General features: G+C 36.2%; 1 protein-coding gene across 8 annotated transcripts in view; it reads left to right on the top strand.

The window, feature by feature from the left end:
- Window positions 1–18,931, top strand: part of BRIP1 (BRCA1 interacting DNA helicase 1) — a 182,236-nt gene that overhangs the window by 143,055 nt on the left and 20,250 nt on the right. For 6 of the 8 annotated variants that reach the window (XM_086355643.1, XM_086355640.1, XM_086355642.1 and 3 more), the window contains exon 17: window positions 12,766–12,878. In XM_086355643.1, coding sequence (XP_086211769.1) covers window positions 12,766–12,878 — 113 coding nt within the window. Of the gene's footprint in view, window positions 1–12,765; window positions 12,879–16,565; window positions 17,141–18,931 lie in introns of those variants that run through there. The other 2 variants (XM_086355647.1, XM_086355646.1) reach the window with 2 other exon arrangements.

Genomic DNA, 18,931 nt, shown 5'->3' with positions numbered 1-18,931 from the left:
ATAATAATATATATACGAATCTGGACAAATTTCATCGTCTTTCATATGAGGCAGTAGTAACGTGAAGGGATGCGTTTATAGTTTCAACTTGTATTTATCACACCATTTATTTCTTCACAAGCTAGTTATAAAGCTTGTAAGAGTGTACTCTTGTACAGACATGTTTAAGGCCAGCACTGTTGGGTTTTTTAACTGAGTTGAAAAACAATGTTCAAAATTGTGACTTAAATTTCTTATTGACATATAAAGTATAATCATTTTATTTATTTCATATATACTACGGTTCTCAGTATTATACTACTTATACTGTCTCCAGTAAATCTGAGTCATTAGTGGACTTAAGGAACTTTTTATTTGATCTCAAGTATTGTGTAGTGGTAAAATCAGAATCCAATCCATATGAAACTTTTGCTTGTATGCTAAATGGGTATTTTTACATCATTCCCCAAATGCCACTTCAGTCTTGATTATCTATCTTTGTTATTCAGGATCTCATCTGTACTTATATTGAGTTAGCCTGTGATGCAGAGATATTTTCAGTTGTCTAGAAACTACCATGTTAAGAGTTTTTCATTTTGTGTGAATGTTGAACTCCAGTTATGAGAAAAATGTTTTGTGAATCAATGTAACATCTGAACCAATGGGCTACAAACACAAGCTGTTACAGGAGTTAAATAGACTATTTAAATGAGTGAGCTAGTTGAAAGCTGGCAAATAGTTCATATTGTTTTTAGCTACAGATAGGAATACCAGTCACCCTGACCTGCCTCCTGAGAAATCTGTATGCAGGTGAAGAAGTAACAGTCAGAACTGTACATGAAACAACAGACTGGTTACAAATTGGAAAAGGAGTACATCAAGGCTGTATATTGTCACCCTGCTTATTTAACTTCTGTGCAGAGTACATCATGTGAAATGCCAGTCTGGATGAAGCACAAGCTGGCATCAAGATTGCTGGGAAAAATATCAATAACCTCAGATATGCAGATAATGCCACCCTTGTGGCAGAAAGTGAAGAACTAAAGAGCCTCTTGATGAAAGTGAAAGAGGAGAGTGAAAAAGTTGGCTTAAAACTCAACATTCAGAAAACTAAGATCATGGCATCCGGTCCCATCACTTCATGGCAAGTAGATGGGGAAACAGTGGAAACAATGAGAGATTTTATTTTCTTGGGTTCCAAAATCACTGCAGATGGTAACTGCAGCCATGAAATAAAAAGATGCTTGCTTCTTGGAAGAAAAGCTATGACCTACCTAGACAGCATATTAAAAAGCAGAGACATTACTTTGCCAACAAAGGTTCGTCTAGTCAAAGCTGTGGTTTTTCCAGTAGTCATGTACGGATGTAATAGTTGGACTATAAAGAAAGCTGAGCGCCAAAGAATTGATGTTTTTGGAGAAGACTCCTGAGAGTCTCTTGGACTACAAGGAGGTCCAACCAGGCCATCCTAAACTAAATCAGCTCTGACTATTCATTGGAAGGACTGATGCTGAAGCTGAAACTCCAATACTCTGGCTACATGATGCGAAGGACTGACTCATTTGAAAAGACCCTGATGCTGGGAAAGATTGAGGGCAGGAGGAGAAGGGGACGACAAAGGATGAGATGGTTGGATGGCATCACTGACTCGATGCACATGAGTTTGAATAAGCTCCGGGAGTTGGTGATGGACAGGGAAGCCTGGTGTGTTGCAGTTCATGGGGTTGCAAGGAGTTGGACACGACTGAGTGACTGAACTGAACTGCCAGGCCACACAAAAACAACTTTGGGCCTCCAGCGTGCAGCCTCTGATAAAATAGTGTGCCTTCTCTCTGCTGTTCACACATCCCGCCAAAATTACACATACACTAATTTACTGAGGCTGGGTAGCAAGTGGTTTAAACTCCTTCCAGAGTGTACAATTAAATATAGCTTTCTATTTTGGGAAAGCCTTGTAAAATGTATTTGAAAAGTAATATTAACTGGTCCAAAAGATCATCTTTCCAAACCACACTTGAGCTCACTTTATGGTGTTTACTTTCTGTCAAAACTTAGAAAAAACATTCACAGTTAACTTCCATAATATAAAATGTCTGTCTCATTAGGCATTAAAGAAGCATTGGTCAACAGGTATAATGCTGTTAGACTGTATAGCTAATGCGAATGTGGACATGACCTCCCAAATAGATCAAAGACTAATCTCTTTGACAGTTACAAGATGGCAGAACTTGCCATGGGCCTTTTGCTGTCGCACATTGAAAGTATTTGTTTGGAAAGCATGCCTGAGGGATGAGAATGTATTTATAAGGATGAGCAGGTAAAAGTAAAAGGTTGTCTTTTGACATTTCAACTAATCCCTTCCAGCCTTTGGTTTATTTAACATTTAGGCTATTTGCTGGCAGGAGAAACTGGCTTTTTCACATATGTTTTATGTCATTTTAAATTGGGCATTGATTTTTGTGCCTGATAATTCCTAAGTGTACAATGAAATAGATTATGATGTCATTAAAATGAGGTGTACTAGCCTTCTACCTTTTCCAAACTCTTACTTTTGCTTTCCCTAATTAAATGTGTTCACCCAAAGACAATTTTAAAATTTACTTTTAAAACTCCTTCTTTATATAATAAAAAATATTTCAGAGTTAACCTTTATATATATTTACTTTTAAAAGTTTTTTTTTTCTTTACTTTTTACCTAAAATAATTTCCCTAGGTAAAATATTGGCAGTATTTTAAAGGCCATTTGGATTGTAAGAACTTGAAAATTTTCAACAAGTTGAAATAATGTACTCATACATAAAAGTTAAGTCATTTTAAAGAAAAATAACAGACTGAGGAGATAGAATTTTGTTTATTTGACCTAATATTTGCTATATTAGGTCTTCCCAGGTGGCGCTAGTGGTAAAGAAGCCACCTGCCAATGCAAATAAATGTAAGAGACGTGGGTTCAATCCCTGGGTTGGGAAGATCCCCTGGAGTAGGAAATGGCAACCCAGTGCAGTATTCTTGCTTGGAAAATTCCACGCACAGAGGAACCTGTTGGGCTATAGGCCATGGGTCACAAAGAGTCAGACGTGACTGAACACACATGCACACATTTGCTGTATTGCCTCAAATAACTTAAAACTCAGTTCAGTTCAGCTACTCATTCGTGTCAGACTCTTCGCGACCCCATGAACCACAGCACGTCAGGCCTCCCTGTCCATCATCAACTCCCAGGGTCCATCCAAACCCATGTCCATCGAGTTGGTGATGCCATCCAACCATCTCATCCTCTGTCATCCCCTTCTCCTCCTGCCCTCAATCTTTCCCAGCATCATGGTCTTTTCAAATGAGCTGACTCATTTGAATGGTGGACAAAGTATTGGAGTTTCAGCTTCAACATCAGTCCTTCCAATGAACACCCAGGACTGATCTCCTTTAGGATGGACTGGTTGGATCTCCTTGCAGTCCAAGGGATTCTCAAGAGTCTTCTCCAACACCGCAGTTCAAAAGCATCAATTCTTCGGCGCTCAGCTTTCTTTATAGTCCAACTCTCACATCCCTATGTGACCACTGGAAAAACCACAGCCTTGAATAGACGGATCTTTGTGGACAAAGTAATGTCTCTGCTTTTTAGCATGCTATCTAGGTTGGTCATGGGGTAACAGTAAAAATCTCAAAAATCTTTTTAAGATTGTTGTAGGAATTAAATGAGATAATGATGCATGTTAAGCACTGCACTGTGCATGGAACATTATAGCAGTTTGGTAGATATTGTTATCATTTATTAATAAGATCTTTGATTCCCCACTTTTCCAATTTTGACTTTCTAATTAGCTAATTTATTATCAATTTCTATTCTTGGTTTAGAAATTATTTATTTAACATGACTTAAGCCAATGCCAAAGAATGCTCAAACTATCGCACAATTGCACTCATCTCACATGCTAGTAAAGTAATGCTCAAAATTCTCCAAGCCAGGCTTCAGCAATACGTGAACCTCCATATGTTCAAGCTGGTTTTAGAAAAGGCAGAGGAACCAGAGATCAAATTGCCAACATCTGCTGGATCATGGAAAAAGCAAGAGAGTTCCAGAAAAACATCTATTTCTGCTTTATTGACTATGCCAAAGCCTTTGACTGTGTGGATCACAGTAAACTGTGGAAAATTCTGAAAGACATGGGAATACCAGACCACTTGCCTCTTGAGAAACCTATATGCAGGTCAGGAAGCAACAGTTAAAACTGGACATGGAACAACAGACTGGTTCCAGATAGGAAAAGGAGTACGTCAAGGCTGTATATTGTCACCCTGCATGGGCAGAGTACATCATGAGAAATGCTGGGCTAGAAGAAGCACAAGCTGGAATCAAGATTGCCATGAGAAATATCAATAACCTCAGATATGCAGATGACACCATCCTTATGGCAGAAAGTGAAGAGGAACTCAAAAGCCTCTTGATGAAAGTGAAAGAGGAGAGTGAAAAAGTTGGCTTAAAGCTCAACATTCAGAAAATGAAGATCATGGCATCTAGTCCCATCACTTCATGGGAAATAGATGGGGGAACAGTGGAAACAATGTCAGACTTTATTTTTTTGGGCTCCAAAATCACGGCAGATGGTGATTGCAGCCATGAAATTAAAAGACGCTTACTCCTTGGAAGGAGGATTATGACCAACCTAGATAGCATATTCAAAAGCAGAGACATTACTTTTCCAACAAAGGTCCATCTAGTCAAGGCTGTGGTTTTTCCAGTGGTCTTGTATGGATGTGAGAGTTGAACTGTGAAGAAAGCTGAGTGCCGAAGAATTGATGCTTTTGAACTGTGGTGTTGGAGAAGACTTGAGAGTCCCTTGGACTGCAAGGAGATCCAACCAGTCCATTCTAAAGGAGATCAGTCCTGGGTGTTCTTTGGAAGGAATGATGCTAAAGCTGAAACTCCAGTACTTTGGCCACCTCATGCGAAGAGTTGACTCATTGGAAAAGACTCTGATGCTGGGAGGGATTGGGGGCAGGAGGAGAAGGGGATGACAGAGGATGAGATGGCTGGATGGCATCACTGACTCGATGGACATGAGTTTGAGTGAACTCCGGGAGTTGGTGATGGACAGGGAGGCCTGGCGTGCTGCGATTCATGGGGTCACAAAGAATCAGACACTACTGACTGAACTGAACTGAGCTGAACTGAAGCCAAGTTTATCTTGTTCCTTAAACTTAAGTACTTTTTGTCTTCTCTTGGTGGGTTACTGGATTCTGTCAATGACTGGCAACTGTTGAATCCTTTTTGACTTTTCCCTCTCTAATAAGCCCCATCCCCATATCTTCTTTGTCACTTAAGTTCTATGTGTTATGAACTGGGCCTCCTTTCACTTCTCTTTGCCTTTCCTAGTAAGGCCCTCGTTACCCTTGTACCAAATACATGGCATGGTTTCTTAACTTCTGTACACTGTAATCAGAGTTACATTTGTATTTACTTGATGGCCGTTTGTACTCATTCGTTTCTATTCCTGTAAGCTCTTGCTAGGCAGAAAATATTTTTCACTTACCTTTGTATTCTTACTGCCTATCACAGATACCTTGCACACAGCTAAAATTATAAATATTGAACAGAATTTAGTGGGGTTTTTTTGTTACCAAAAATTTCTTCTTTTCATTATATCAATTTTTATAGTTTAGATGCTATTTTTAATGTTTCTACAGCATTCTTGAAAGCAGCTTAAAGCATAACTCCCCTTTTTAATTCAGTGTATGAAAAATGTAAAATCATAATACATTATTTCCTTTCACTTAGAACTTACATTTTATAATACAGCATTGTAAATTAACTATGAAAAGTGAAACTGAAAGTAGCTCGGTTGTGTTCTACTTTGCGACCCTGTGGACTGTAGCCTGCCGGGCTCCTCTATCAAAGAAATTTTCCAGGCCACAATACTGGAGTGGGTAGCTGTTACCTTCTCCAGAGGATCTTCCCACCCCATGGATCGAACCCAGATCTCCTGCATTGCAGGCAGATTCTTTACTGTCTGAGCCACCAGGGAAGCCCCCCAAATTAGCTGTATTTCAATTTGAAAAAATAACTTGCATTTTACTTTTTACAGGAAAGAGTTCATTAACTTATATATTTGAATAGGTCAGTCTGATTTGTGTATACCATATGTTCTGACCGTGTATATGTTCATCTCTTTTGAAATGACATACTTCTAAAGGTTCTTATGAAGACCAGATGAAGACTGGGTATGTGGTACCCTTTGGTGTGACAGTTCTACTACTAGGAATGTAGTTTTATGCCCTGTAATTAATTGAGTCTCTTTGAAAAATTATATGGTTATAATATCAACTTCAAGGACTAGATAGTCCAGAAAAGATGCAGAAGTTGAATTTAACACAGTCTCTGTGTTATTGTCTAGATAGAAAATGAATGTAGATGCAGTCACTCGGGAAAGTGAGAAATTCTTGATATCCTTTAATAGTGGAGCCTTTGAGGCAGTAAATATTGTATCAAATGCATTAGTAGTTTCAGCCTTGAGTTTTAAATTTGTTTAGATTATCATCAACTGCTTTTATATGCTCTGATTTTTTTTTACACTAACCAGTGTCTTTAGTGTGTATAAAGTTATTTTGCTCTAATTGATGTTTTGTTATTTCTATTGATCTGTCTTAAGATTTACTGAGTAATTTTTCTGCCTTCACCATTATGTTAAACCCATTTGGTGAATTTTTTTCAGCTATTCTATTTTTTTTAATTTCTATTTGGATCTTTTTTATATTTCCACTTTTCTACTGAGATTCTCTAAACTCCAGTCATTAAACCGTATGTTTTTAGGTTATTTAAATATATTTATAACAGCTAAAGTCTTTGCTAATTCCAACGCCTGAGCCCTTTTTCAATTGGTTTCTATTGACTGCTTGCTTTTTCCTTGATTACTGATATCTTTCTAGTAATTTCTATTGTAGAGTGGACATTGTGAATGGTACATAATAGAGATTCTGGATTCTGTTATCATTCTCTGGAGAATATTGATTTTTATTTTTTAGGCAGATAAGTTAGTAACTGATCGTTTTGAAACTTATATAGACACGATTTGACAATATATTTGGGGATATGTGGGAAAAGCTCAAAGTACAGTCTTTAAATTGTTTTCCTGTGGTTCTTGTTAGCTGCTGCTGCTGCTGCTGCTGCTAAGTCACTTCAGTTACGTCCGACTCTGTGCGACCCCATAGATGGCAGCCCACCAGGTTCCTCTGTCCCTGGGATTCTCCAGGCAAGAACACTGGAGGGGGTTGCCATTTCCTTCTCCAGTGCATGCATGCATGCTAAGTCGCTTGAGTCATGTCCGACTCTGCGACCCTATGAACAGCAGCCCACCAGGCTCCTCTGTCCACGGAATTCTCCAGGCAAGAGTACTGGAGTGGGTTGCCATTTCCTTCTCCAGGTTCTTGTTAGGGTTTGGTTTAAATCTTTTTGGGGGTAGTTTAAAACTGACATTGCTCTAAATTGTGGTCCTTATTCCTAACGTGATACCTGGCCATTTGTATGTATGTGTTGTGTGTGTTTTACTTTTTTTTTTTTTTAATATATATCTTGCTTAATTTCCATGTCAGAACATACAGATCTATTTCTTTTTGTATAATAATCCAATATTTATCTCAGAATAAATGTAATATATTTCATTGATCCACTTGATGTCCATTTTGATTGTTTCTTAATTTTCTTCAATACAAAGATGTAATGAATATCCATGTACACACTAACATTTATCTATAGTTACTGGAAAATATAAATACATTTGGTAAATGTTTTTCAGTATTCTACAAATGAAAACAATGGAAATGTTAAATTTGCATTTCTTGGTTTATTAAGGTTGAACATCTTTTCATGTCAGTTACCATTTATCATTACCAGTTAGCCATTTATCATTCATCTTTGATGACTTGCTTTCTCTCAGATTATTCACTTTTAGTAGTGAAATTTTGTTATTGATTGTGTATGAGCTCATTGTGTATTAGGTAACAGAACAGTTTTTCATTTTATTTTCATTGTTATTTATGGTCTGTTTTGATGCCAGGAAAGATTTTTACCGCAGGAATAAGGGATCCATCTTTTTAAAACCAGGATCAAAGCCGGCAGAAAGTTCGGCACAGCACTGTATGGGCCTCTTTTTCTCCCAGTTTCTTTGAGATATAATTGACAAATAAAAACTGCATATATTTAAGGTGTAAAGTGTGGTGACTTAATTTATATTGTAAAATTACTATAATCAGGGTAATTAACATAAACATTGCCTCACATAGTTACTATTTTTTCAGTGTGTGGTGAGAACACTTAAGGCCTTAACATATTTCAAGTGTACAATACATTACTATTGAGTATAGTCACCATGCTGTACATTCAGATCCCAGAACTTATTCATCTTATAACTGAAAGCGTCTGCCTGCAACACGGGAGATCCAGGTTTGATTCCTGGGTCAGGAAGATCCCTTGGAGAAGGAAATGGCAATCCACTCCAGCACTCTTGCCTGGAAAATCCCATGGACGGAGGAGCCTGATAGGCTACAGTCCATGGGGTCGCAAAGAGTCAGACACAACTGAGCGACTTCACTTCACTAACTGATAATTTATACTCTTTTACCTAGTATCTCCCAATTTCCTCCACCCCTCACCTACTACCTAACCACATACTTTTGAGTTCAATATGTTTAGCATTTTTAGATGCCATGTATGAGTGAGGTCATGGCTGTGTTTCTCTATGTCTGGCTTATTTCACTAGTATAACATCCTCCAGGTTCATCCATGTTGTTACAAATGACAAGCTTTCCTTTTTATGGCCGAATAATATTCCATTGTATGTACACGTGTGTGTGTATAGTTTACACTTTCTTTATCCATTCAGTCATTTGTCAATGATGCCTGGGTTGTGTCCATATCTTGCATATGTGAAAAATGTTGCAGTGAATGTAGGATTGCACACATCTCTTCAAGACAGTGGTTTTATTTCTTTTAGATATATACCCAATAGTGGATTGCTGGATTATATGGTAGTTCTATTTTTAATTCTTTGGGGGAATATCCATACCATTTTTCATAATGGCTATACCAATTTATGTTCCCACCAGCAGTGTATAAGCGTTCCTTTTACTGCATACCCTTGCTCATACTTGTCATCTTTTGTGATTTTGGTAATGATTAGTGATGTTAAACACCTTTTTATGTTCCCACTGGTCATTTGTGAGTCTTCTTTGAAAAAATGCCTGTTTGGGACTTCTGCTCATTTTTAAATCAGGTTTTCTTTTGTTTTTTACTTTTTTTTTGGTTGTTGGTTGCGTGAGTTCCTTTTATATTTTGGATATAAACCTCTTATCAGATGTATGGTTCTCCTGTTGCGTAGGTTGTCTTTTCATTTTGTCAGTTGTTTCTTGTGTACAGTGCTTATAGATGAGCATTTTAGTTTAATGTAGTCCCACTTGTTTTATTTGCCTTTGTTGCTTGTGCTTTTGGTGTCATATCCAAAAAAATCATTGCTGAGACTAAGGAGCTTTTTCCTGTTTTCTTCTGGGAGTATTATGGTCGCAGATTATATATTTAAGTCTTTAATTCATTTTGAATTGATTTTTATATATGGTATAAGATAGGGATCCAGTTTCTTTCTTTGGCATGTGGATATCCAGTTTTCCCACCACCATTCCTAAAGAGACTATCCTTTCTCCATTGTCTGTTCCTGTTGCCCTTGTCTAAGATTAATTAACCATATATGTGTGGATTTATTATGAACTTTTCTTCTGTTCCATTGGCCTGAGTGATTAATGCCTGTACCATATTGTTTTTATTAGTAAAGTTTTTAATATAAATAAAATTTATAAATTGATGTAAATCAAACTTTTGATTACCAAAGTTTGAAATTAGGAAATGTATTGCCTTCAGCTTTGTTCTTTCTTCTTAATATTGTTCTGACTATTGAGGGTCTTTTGTGGTTCCATACAAATTTTAGAATTGTTTTTCTATTTCTGTAAAAAAAAGTCACTTTGATTTTGATGGAGATTTTATTAAACCTGTAGATCACTTTGGGTAATAAGGATATTTTAACAATACTAATTATTCCTATCCGCAAACACAAAATCTTTCCATTTATTTGTATTTCTTCAGTTTCTTTCATCAGTGTTTTATAGTTTTTAGTGTAAAGGTTTTTCACCTCCTTGGCTAAATTTATTCCAAAGAATGTTATTCTTTTTGTTGCTATTGTAAATGGGGTTGTTTTCCTCATTTCTTCTTTTTCTTTTTTGGATGGTTTGTTGTTAGTGTATAGAAACACTATTTAGTATGTTTATTTTGATTTGTGTATGTTGATTGTTGTATCTTGCAACCTTATGAATTCATTTATTGGTTCTGAGAGTTTTTTGGTAGATCTTTAGGATTTTCTATATATAAGATCATGTCATCTGCAAACAAGCAGTTTTACTTCTTCCTCTCTGATTTGGATGCCTTTTATTACCTTTTCTTGCCTAACTGCTCTGGCTAAGACTTAGTACTTTGTTAAATAGAAGTGGTAAGAGAGGGCACCTTTCATTCCTGACTTCAGAGGAAAAACATGTAGCTCTTCACTTTTAAGTATGATGTTATCTATGGGCTTGTCTCTATGACCTTTATTATGTTGAGTCTACATTTCGCTATGCCTCATTTTTGAAAATTTTATCTGAAAGGATGTTTAATTTTGTCAAATGCTTTTACTGCATCTATTGAGATAATATTTTTATTCTTCATTTTGTGGTAGTGGTGTGTCACAATTATTGATATATGTATGTTGAACCAATTTGTATTTCAAGGATAAACCCCACTTGATCATGATGTATGATCCTTTTACTGTTCTGTCGAGAGTTTTTTTGCCACTCAAAATACTGGCCTATAATTTTCTCTTTTTTATAGTGTCCCTACATGCTTTGGTATGAGAGAAATGGGGATCTCTTAAAGTAAGTTTGGAAATGTTCTCCTCTCTTCAGTATTTACAGAATCATTTGAGAAGAACTGATGTCAATCCTTAGTAGAATGGTGTCAATGCTTAGTAGAATTTCAGTTTCACCAATGAAGTTATCTGGTCCTGAGCCTTTCTTTGTTTGAGAGGTTTTTGACTACTGCTTTAATGTCCTTTTTTATAGGTCTGTTCAGATTTTCTGTGTCTTTATGATTTAGTCTTGTTAGGTTGATTGTTTCTAGGAATTTATCCATTTCTTCTAGGTTATCCACTTTTTAGCAAATAGTTATTTATAGTAGTCTCTTATTACAGTTCTTTGTATTTCTGTAGTATCAGTTGTAATCTTTGCTTTCATTTGTAACATTGCTTGACTCTTTTTTGTTTGCTTAATTATTTAGCAAAAGGTTATCAGTTTTATTTATCTTTAAAAAACAACTCTTAGTTTTATTGAATTTTTTTTTTTCTGTTGTTCTTTCTGGTCTGTTTCATTTATTTTTGCTCTTGTCTTAGTAGTTTCCCTCCTGCTGAGATTAGTTTGTTCTTTTTCTCTCATTTCTTAAGATGTAAAGTTATGTTGTTTATTTGAAATATTTATTTTTTCTTAATGTAGGCATTTTTTTTTTTGCTATAGACTTCTCTCTTAGAACTGCTTTTGCTACATCCCATAGTTTGGTTTCTTGTGTTTCCATTTTTGTTTGTATCAAGATACTGTTTGATTTTTCTTTTGATTTCTTTGACCCATTGATTGTACAGGTATATAGTCTTTAATTTCCACATATTTGTGAATATTTCAGTTTTCCTAATGTTACTAATTTCTAATTTCTTACCATTATAGTTGGAAAAGATACTTGATGTAATTTCAGTCTTAAATTTCTTAAGACTTATTTTGTGGCCCATCATATAGTCTATCTTGGAGAATATTCGAAGTGTGTACTTGAGAAGAATGTGTTTTCTATACTGTAGATTTAAACCAAATTATAACAGTAATTGGGACTTCCCAGGCAGCGGTAGCAATAAAGAATCTACCTGCCAATGCAGGAGACGTAAGAGACTCAGGTTCAATCCCTGTGTTGGGAAGATCCCCTGGAAGAGGAAATGGCAACGCATTCCAGGATTGTTTCCTGGAGAATCCATGGACAGAGAAGCCTGGCAGGCTGAAGTCTATAGGGTCACAAAGAGTCAGACATGACTGAAGCAGCTTAGCACGCATTTTCTTGTTGAAAACTGAGCATAACAGTAATTACATTGAATATAAATAGTCTAAACATCCCAATTAAAAAGCAGAGATTATCAAGCTGAATAACATGAAATAATGAACTACTGATGTATGTTTCAACATGAATGAATTCCAAACTCATAATGCTAGATGAAAAAAAGACACAAATGGTTACATACAGTATAATAACATTTACATAGAATTCTATACAAAGCAAAACAGAAAACAGATCATTGGTTGACCAGGTCAGCAATAAAGGAAATTGCCTGAAGAAGGATAGAAAAATATTTTTAGGAAGTGAAAATATTTTAAATAATGATTGTGATGGTGGTTACATTTATTAAAATTTATCTACATGTACATTAAAAGTTTGAGAATTTTGTCATACATAAATTATGTCTAAAACTGATTGATATTGTCACAGAGCTGATTAATTATGTTCATGTATGAATTTAGGTAGTGTTAAGGTGAATGGAAATGTTTTAAATGACCAAAAAAAAAAGTTTAGTATGAAAAAAAAAATCTTTCTACCCTAATTAAATGATATTCAAAATGTTAGAAGTTAATATGATTTTTAAATGAGCTTTAATTATCTACTGTATTCTTTATATTTTAAAATTATAGGTTGAACTGAAGAGACAGTATAATGATCAGCATTCAAAATTAAGAGGTCTTTTACCAGGTCGTCAATGGTATGAAATTCAAGCATACAGGGCCTTAAACCAGGCCCTTGGTAGGTAAGTGGAGTGAAATTTAATGTAACACTACTGTAATATTATCTCCAACCAGGACTATGTGTACAGCTAGTCTTGCTGCTTTATTCCTTATAAATAAATTTGATGGAATTTTATTTTACTGGAACACTCAGTACTGGTATATTCTCAGTGATTGATGTCAGAAGTGAAAGTTGAAAGAGTCAGTGAAATAAATGAAACTCAGTATTTCTTAAGTTCAAAGATTTATGATTGGTCAGTGAGTGTACAACAGAAGTGCTCAGTAGATGTTTATAGAATTTCACCACCAAACAATAAAATTTTATCTTGTGAACATCAGAACCCAAATGATGATCTTATGGGTGAAAAGCAAACTAAGAGCGATTAAAAACAAACTGTGTTCATGGTACTAGAGAATACAACTCCCTGACAGTAATATTTAATTATAGTGTACTCCTTTTTCCAAAGATTGTGGTCCGTTAAGATTTGTGCTTTGTGGAACTAGTTTTTAAAACACCATTTTATACCATAATTTCACATGAGGTCCTACAGCGGGGTTCCCCAACTCATTCTCATCCGTGGCCTGTTAGGAACTGGGCTACACAGCGGGAGATGAGCGGCCAGTTACACTGGAAACCCTCCTAACCATCTTCCCCCCTGCCCCATCCCTCAGCTGCCATCTGTGGGAAAATTATCTTCCATGAAACTTGTCCCTGATGCCCAAAGGGTTGGGGACTGCTGTCCTACAAGACATCAACACTTTAAATTTATGAACACTAAAATTATTAGATTATTTATAATCTAATTTAACATTTTATCATTTTCTATTTCTGAAATTGTAATTAGTTTATACATATAATAGTTTTTTCCTGTGAAGCTATACAAATAAAATTCGGAAAATTCAAATAGAAGAACACAGGTTAAGGGCAAAATCACGAAAACATGGCCATTTGACACATTTTCAGTTCAGCCAGAAGACCTGCAGCTAATCATTACCTACCCTAACCAATCTAGAAATTATATTTTTCTTGTGTCTTGTTTATTCACATTAGCTCATTTATACCTAAGCAGACCAGAATACATTTCTGTTCAGATTTACATATGCTGATGACATAGGACTGCAACAGCTAAAGTAAGTCCTAAAACACATCACCTACTCCCCTCCCCATCATTTCAGAATGATATTCTGTAGTTGTTTCTGTTCAAACTGAATTATTCAGTTCTATGTTTAACCTACTGATACGGTTAAGTTGCTGCCCTTCTCTTCCTAGAAATCCCACTTGTACTTGGCATCAAGTTGCACTGGAAATTGTCCTTGAAGCATTCCATCTACTTATTTTGTCTCTCCCTGTTGGTTGACCTGTTTGTTGTATTAGAATTTTAATATTCAACAAATAGTTTCTAGGGGAGCCTGAATATTTGTTTTTAAAATTCTTAACTTTTAGTTACTATGTTGAATTTCAGGAAAACAAATATTTTTACATCAGTTGATTATTTTTTCTCTCAGTATGAGCAATACCTTGAATTTTCAGAAACCATCTGAAGCAAAAGTATATTTGTATCTTATTTTGTCATTTATAAACTTTTTCTACATATATTAAGCAGGTTGTGAAGATGAAATTACTTGCCTAATGTCACATAGCTGCTAAATACACCTTCACGTCTTGACCCCACCTACATTTAAAACCTTAAGACTTGCTTTTTCATCCTTATGCCCTGCCTGTATCCACTAAAATTCTCACTATTAAATATAAACATCTCATTATTAAACTATTAAATATTCCATATCCTTTCATTAGTCTTTGCTGTCACATTCAAGTTACGTACAATTCATCTGGTAAGTTTACCAGTTAAAACCTAGTTGAAGAGGTCATGTCTTACATGAAGACTTTTTAACATTTCTTCAACTAGAGTTATTTACTCTGTAGGAAACCCATAGCATTTTATACTCATCTCTATTATAACATATATCTCATTATATTAGAATAGCCTGTTTATATATCTGTCTCCTTCCCTAAACATGTATTAGACATTTTTACATTCTTAGCAACTGTGTCTCATCTTGGGGCATAGATGCGATGTATGTACTTGTTGAATAAGTGAAAAATGCCAGGTTCAGTGCTTTTCCAGCTATATACCATATTGAGCAGAGAATTTCTAGAGCTTTGAAACATACTTTTCAAGAATTTCAGAAAAGCGTGTGTTTATAATATTGATATATAATACTATAGTTTCATTATTTCATTAATTAAAAAGTGACAGCCTGTTATTTTACTGATTTTTAGAGAAATGGAATCAACAAGTAGCAACTTATTACAAAGAAACATCCACTAAAAAATCAAGTGAATGTTTTACATCATATGGTAAAATTTGTAATGTGTATTGATTGACATAAAAGGTGCTTATTACTAAGGCGCTGTTCTTATAAGAGATATGTCTAGAAGGACTAAAGTAAGCAGAAACAAATTGAGTTTAAAAAATGTTATCTTTTTTTTAAGCCCACATGGGACTCTTAGCGTATTTGAAGTAATATAAGCCCATGAAATGTAATAACAGCTTTCAGGAATGTACCAGATGGTTTTGTGACCAGGTTACAACTGCACTGTAAGTTTCCTAACGGTTCTGCTTTACTGAAGTATAATCTTTGTCTCAAGTGGGCATAATTCATTTGAGCAAGGCAGTATGAAAACAATGGGAAAAAGAAAAGGTGAAAACTTTTTCTCTGAACTATTTTGTTAATGCCTTTCTGTTATAGAGCACTTTAAACATAAACCAAAGCGGGACCATGATAGAATGGCACCCTGACTTTACATTGATTTTCAACAGTTTTATAAAACGGTGTTATTATATAACAATTGACAGTATCCATCTTCCTATCCTGCCCTTCCAATTTTGTGGTTGGTCTGATGCCTCGGAACCTATGGATTACTTTAAAGTATCACAAAAGAGTCGGAGAAGGCAATGGCACCCCACTCCAGTACTCTTGACTGGAAAATCCCATGGACAGAGGAGCCTGGTAGGCTTCAGTCCATGGGGTTGCTAAGATCGGACACGACTGAGCGACTTGACTTTCACTTTTCACTTTCATGCATTGGAGAAGGAAATGGCAACCCACTCCAGTGTTCTTGCCTGGAAAATCCCAGGGACGGGGGAGCCTGATGGGCTGCCGTCTATGGGGTCGCACAGAGTCGGACACGACTGAAGCAACTTAGCATCACAAAAGAGTATCATATAAAATTTAGATTTTTAAAGTCCCTATGGAGAAATCAAACATTTATGTTAATTTTCACCCCCTCTCAAAATCCCATGATGGTATAGGAATAAAAATGTCAAATCTATAGACATGAAAAGAGTAGGAGAAGAGATAGTAACAGATGAACTGTCAATAAATTTTAAACACAGAAAAACAGATGAATGACTGAATGACTTAACAGGCAAGAGAAAGCTGAAATTTAAATCTAGTCTTGAAAGCTAAAAAGATCTTCCAGATTCAAGCATAGAAAAACTTAGGACTTGGAGCTACTCTAGAATTGGTTACATGTTAGTATAAGAAGTAGTTAGACAGCCCGCTCCATCCAGGTTTACTCTCTGGATATAATGAACTAGAGAGTCTATATTCTCTAACTATGCAGCTAAGAAGGAATAAAAGATGGGGGGTAAGAAAAGTCTACCTACTGAATGTGAGAACTCTATTCTCTTTTTTTCCCTCAGCTGACAATCTTATATCTTCAAGGCAGGAAAGTGCAGTGTTCTTCTCTAAGACAGGTGGACACCCTGTCTTATGTTGGTCTGATGCCTTGGAATCTTGGATTACTTTAAAATATCACAAGAGAGTATCATAAGGTGGAATTCCTTGTAGGTGGAAGAACTTGCAGAAAACAGAAACAGTGTAATAGAACAGGGGTTGGCAAACTGTAACAGGCCAGACAAGAATGTTTTATGTTTCTCAGGCTACACACAGTCTGCATCCATGTTCTTTTTTGTTTTCTATTTAACCTTTAAAATGTAAATACCATTCCTAGATTGTAGGCTATACAAAAATATGATGTGGGCCAGATTTCCTCTCTGGACTGTATTTTGCCAACCCTGGGACAGAAGAAAACTTTATAAATTTCTATTGGTAATATCCATAGGGAGGTAAGATAGTGCCTCCGTAAAACAAGAATGGAAAATAAGAAAACATTCCTAGACATTAATATGGTAGCAACAGATTTTAAATGTAGAATTGGATTTAGGAGAGAAAAATTAGAATTTCCCACATCCAAAAGTCAAAGAGAAATAGGAAAGAAGAACTAGAAAATTAGAGGAGCAGTATGCAAGAACCAACTTCTGATAAATAAGAGCTCCATGTGAGGAGACTGGAGAAAATAAAGAAATATGTCAAAGAAATAATTCAAGAAAAATGCTCAGAATTGAAGAATGTAGTTTCCTGATGAAAAGACACATTCAAGCACCAGTAAAGGGGAAGAGCTACAAAGCACCTCACTATGCAGTTTCAAAGTACCTAAGGTAAAGAAAAAGGTCCTAAAACCATCCAGAGGAAAAAAGACAACTCTCATACAAAAGATATGGAGTCTAAATTGAAATAGACTTCTTAAAAGCAACACCAGAAGCCAGAAGACTGTTAAAAATTATCTTCAACTATCTGAGGGAAATTTTTGATTTGCAATTTATGTTCTGCTGCTACTGCTAAGTCACTTCAGTCGTGTCCGACTCTGTGTGACCGCAGAGACGGTAGCCCACCAGGCTTCCCTGTCCCTGAGATTCTCCAGGCAAGAACACTGGAGTGGGCTGCCATTTCCTTCTCCAGTGCATGAAAGTGAAAAGTCAAAGTGAAGTCGCTCAGTCGTGTCCGACTCTAGCGACCTCATGGACCGCGGCCTACCAGGCTCCTCCGTCCGTGGGATTTTCCAGGCAAAAGTACTAGAGTAGGGTGCCATTGAATTTATGTTCTAAGCAACCCCCAAATGATCAATAAACTATAAGACAAAATAAAGCCTTCAGTGTTAAAGGACCTGAAGCGTTTGCTTCAAATGCACAGTTTCTCGGTATTCTACTGAAAGATACGCTTTATCAAAGAAGAGAAAATTCAGAAAGAGGAATACCAAGGATGCAAGAAACTGGAGTTCCAACCCAGAAAAGTGGAATTCCCAAAACAAGAAAGAAGGTTCTAGGATGAATCTGTGCGGCAGTCCCATAGTAGTTAGTCTAGATTGGTTTTTGAGGATGGAAGGTTTGCCCATATTGAAAAAAAATTCACAGCTGTGACAAAGTGGGAACTAATTAATGATAGAAAACAGAAAATTAAGCAAGAACGGGGAGAAAGAGAGTTAGTAACTCCAAGGTAGACAAGAACATACGAGAAAGGGAATATAATCATAGTCCATCATGTAATTTCATCTATACATGATAAGCCACTGAATATTGATATGCAAAAGAATTGTGATATAACTGTACTAGGAGATTGGAGAGGAGTAATATGAAATAAGCATCTTCTATAGGAAGAATCCGGAGAAGGCAATGGCACCCCACTCCAGTACTCTTGCCTGGAGAATCCCATGGATGGAGGAGCCTGGTGGGCTGTAGTCCATGGGGTCGCTAAGAGTCGGACACGACTGAGCGACTTCACTTTCACCTTTCACTTTGATGCATTGGAGAAGGAAATGGCAACCCACTCCAGTGTTCTTGCCTGGAGAATCCCAGGGATGGGGGATCCTGGTGGGCTGCTGTCTATGGGGTCGCACAGAGTCGGACACGACTGAAGCGACTTAGCAGCAGCAGCATAGGAAGAATCTGTACATAATTTATAGTGGTTAAAATCCAAGACAAATGACCACAAGAACTACCTAAAGTATTTTTAATTAATTGTTTCTGAGATTGGGAACTGAAGATGTGATATGAGTAGGCAAAAGAGAATTCTGGTTTTATTAAAACTATTATAATATTATAAAACTGTTTGACTTTTAAACTGTGCTTGTGTATTTCATTAAGAATTAAAATTTACAAGCTAAAATTAACTTCTTACAATGTCTGGAGGTTTCAGTTCTAGATAAGATGGAATAAGTGCATTCTATACT

Source organism: Bos grunniens, chromosome 19 (genome assembly GCF_055505025.1).
Source record: "Bos grunniens cultivar Pamir isolate PY7600 chromosome 19, Bosgru_T2T1.0, whole genome shotgun sequence".
In the NCBI taxonomy this organism is placed as follows: Eukaryota; Metazoa; Chordata; class Mammalia; order Artiodactyla; family Bovidae; genus Bos; species Bos grunniens.
Note: the sequence above shows the minus strand (reverse complement) of the source record. Positions and strands in the feature narration are given on the sequence as shown.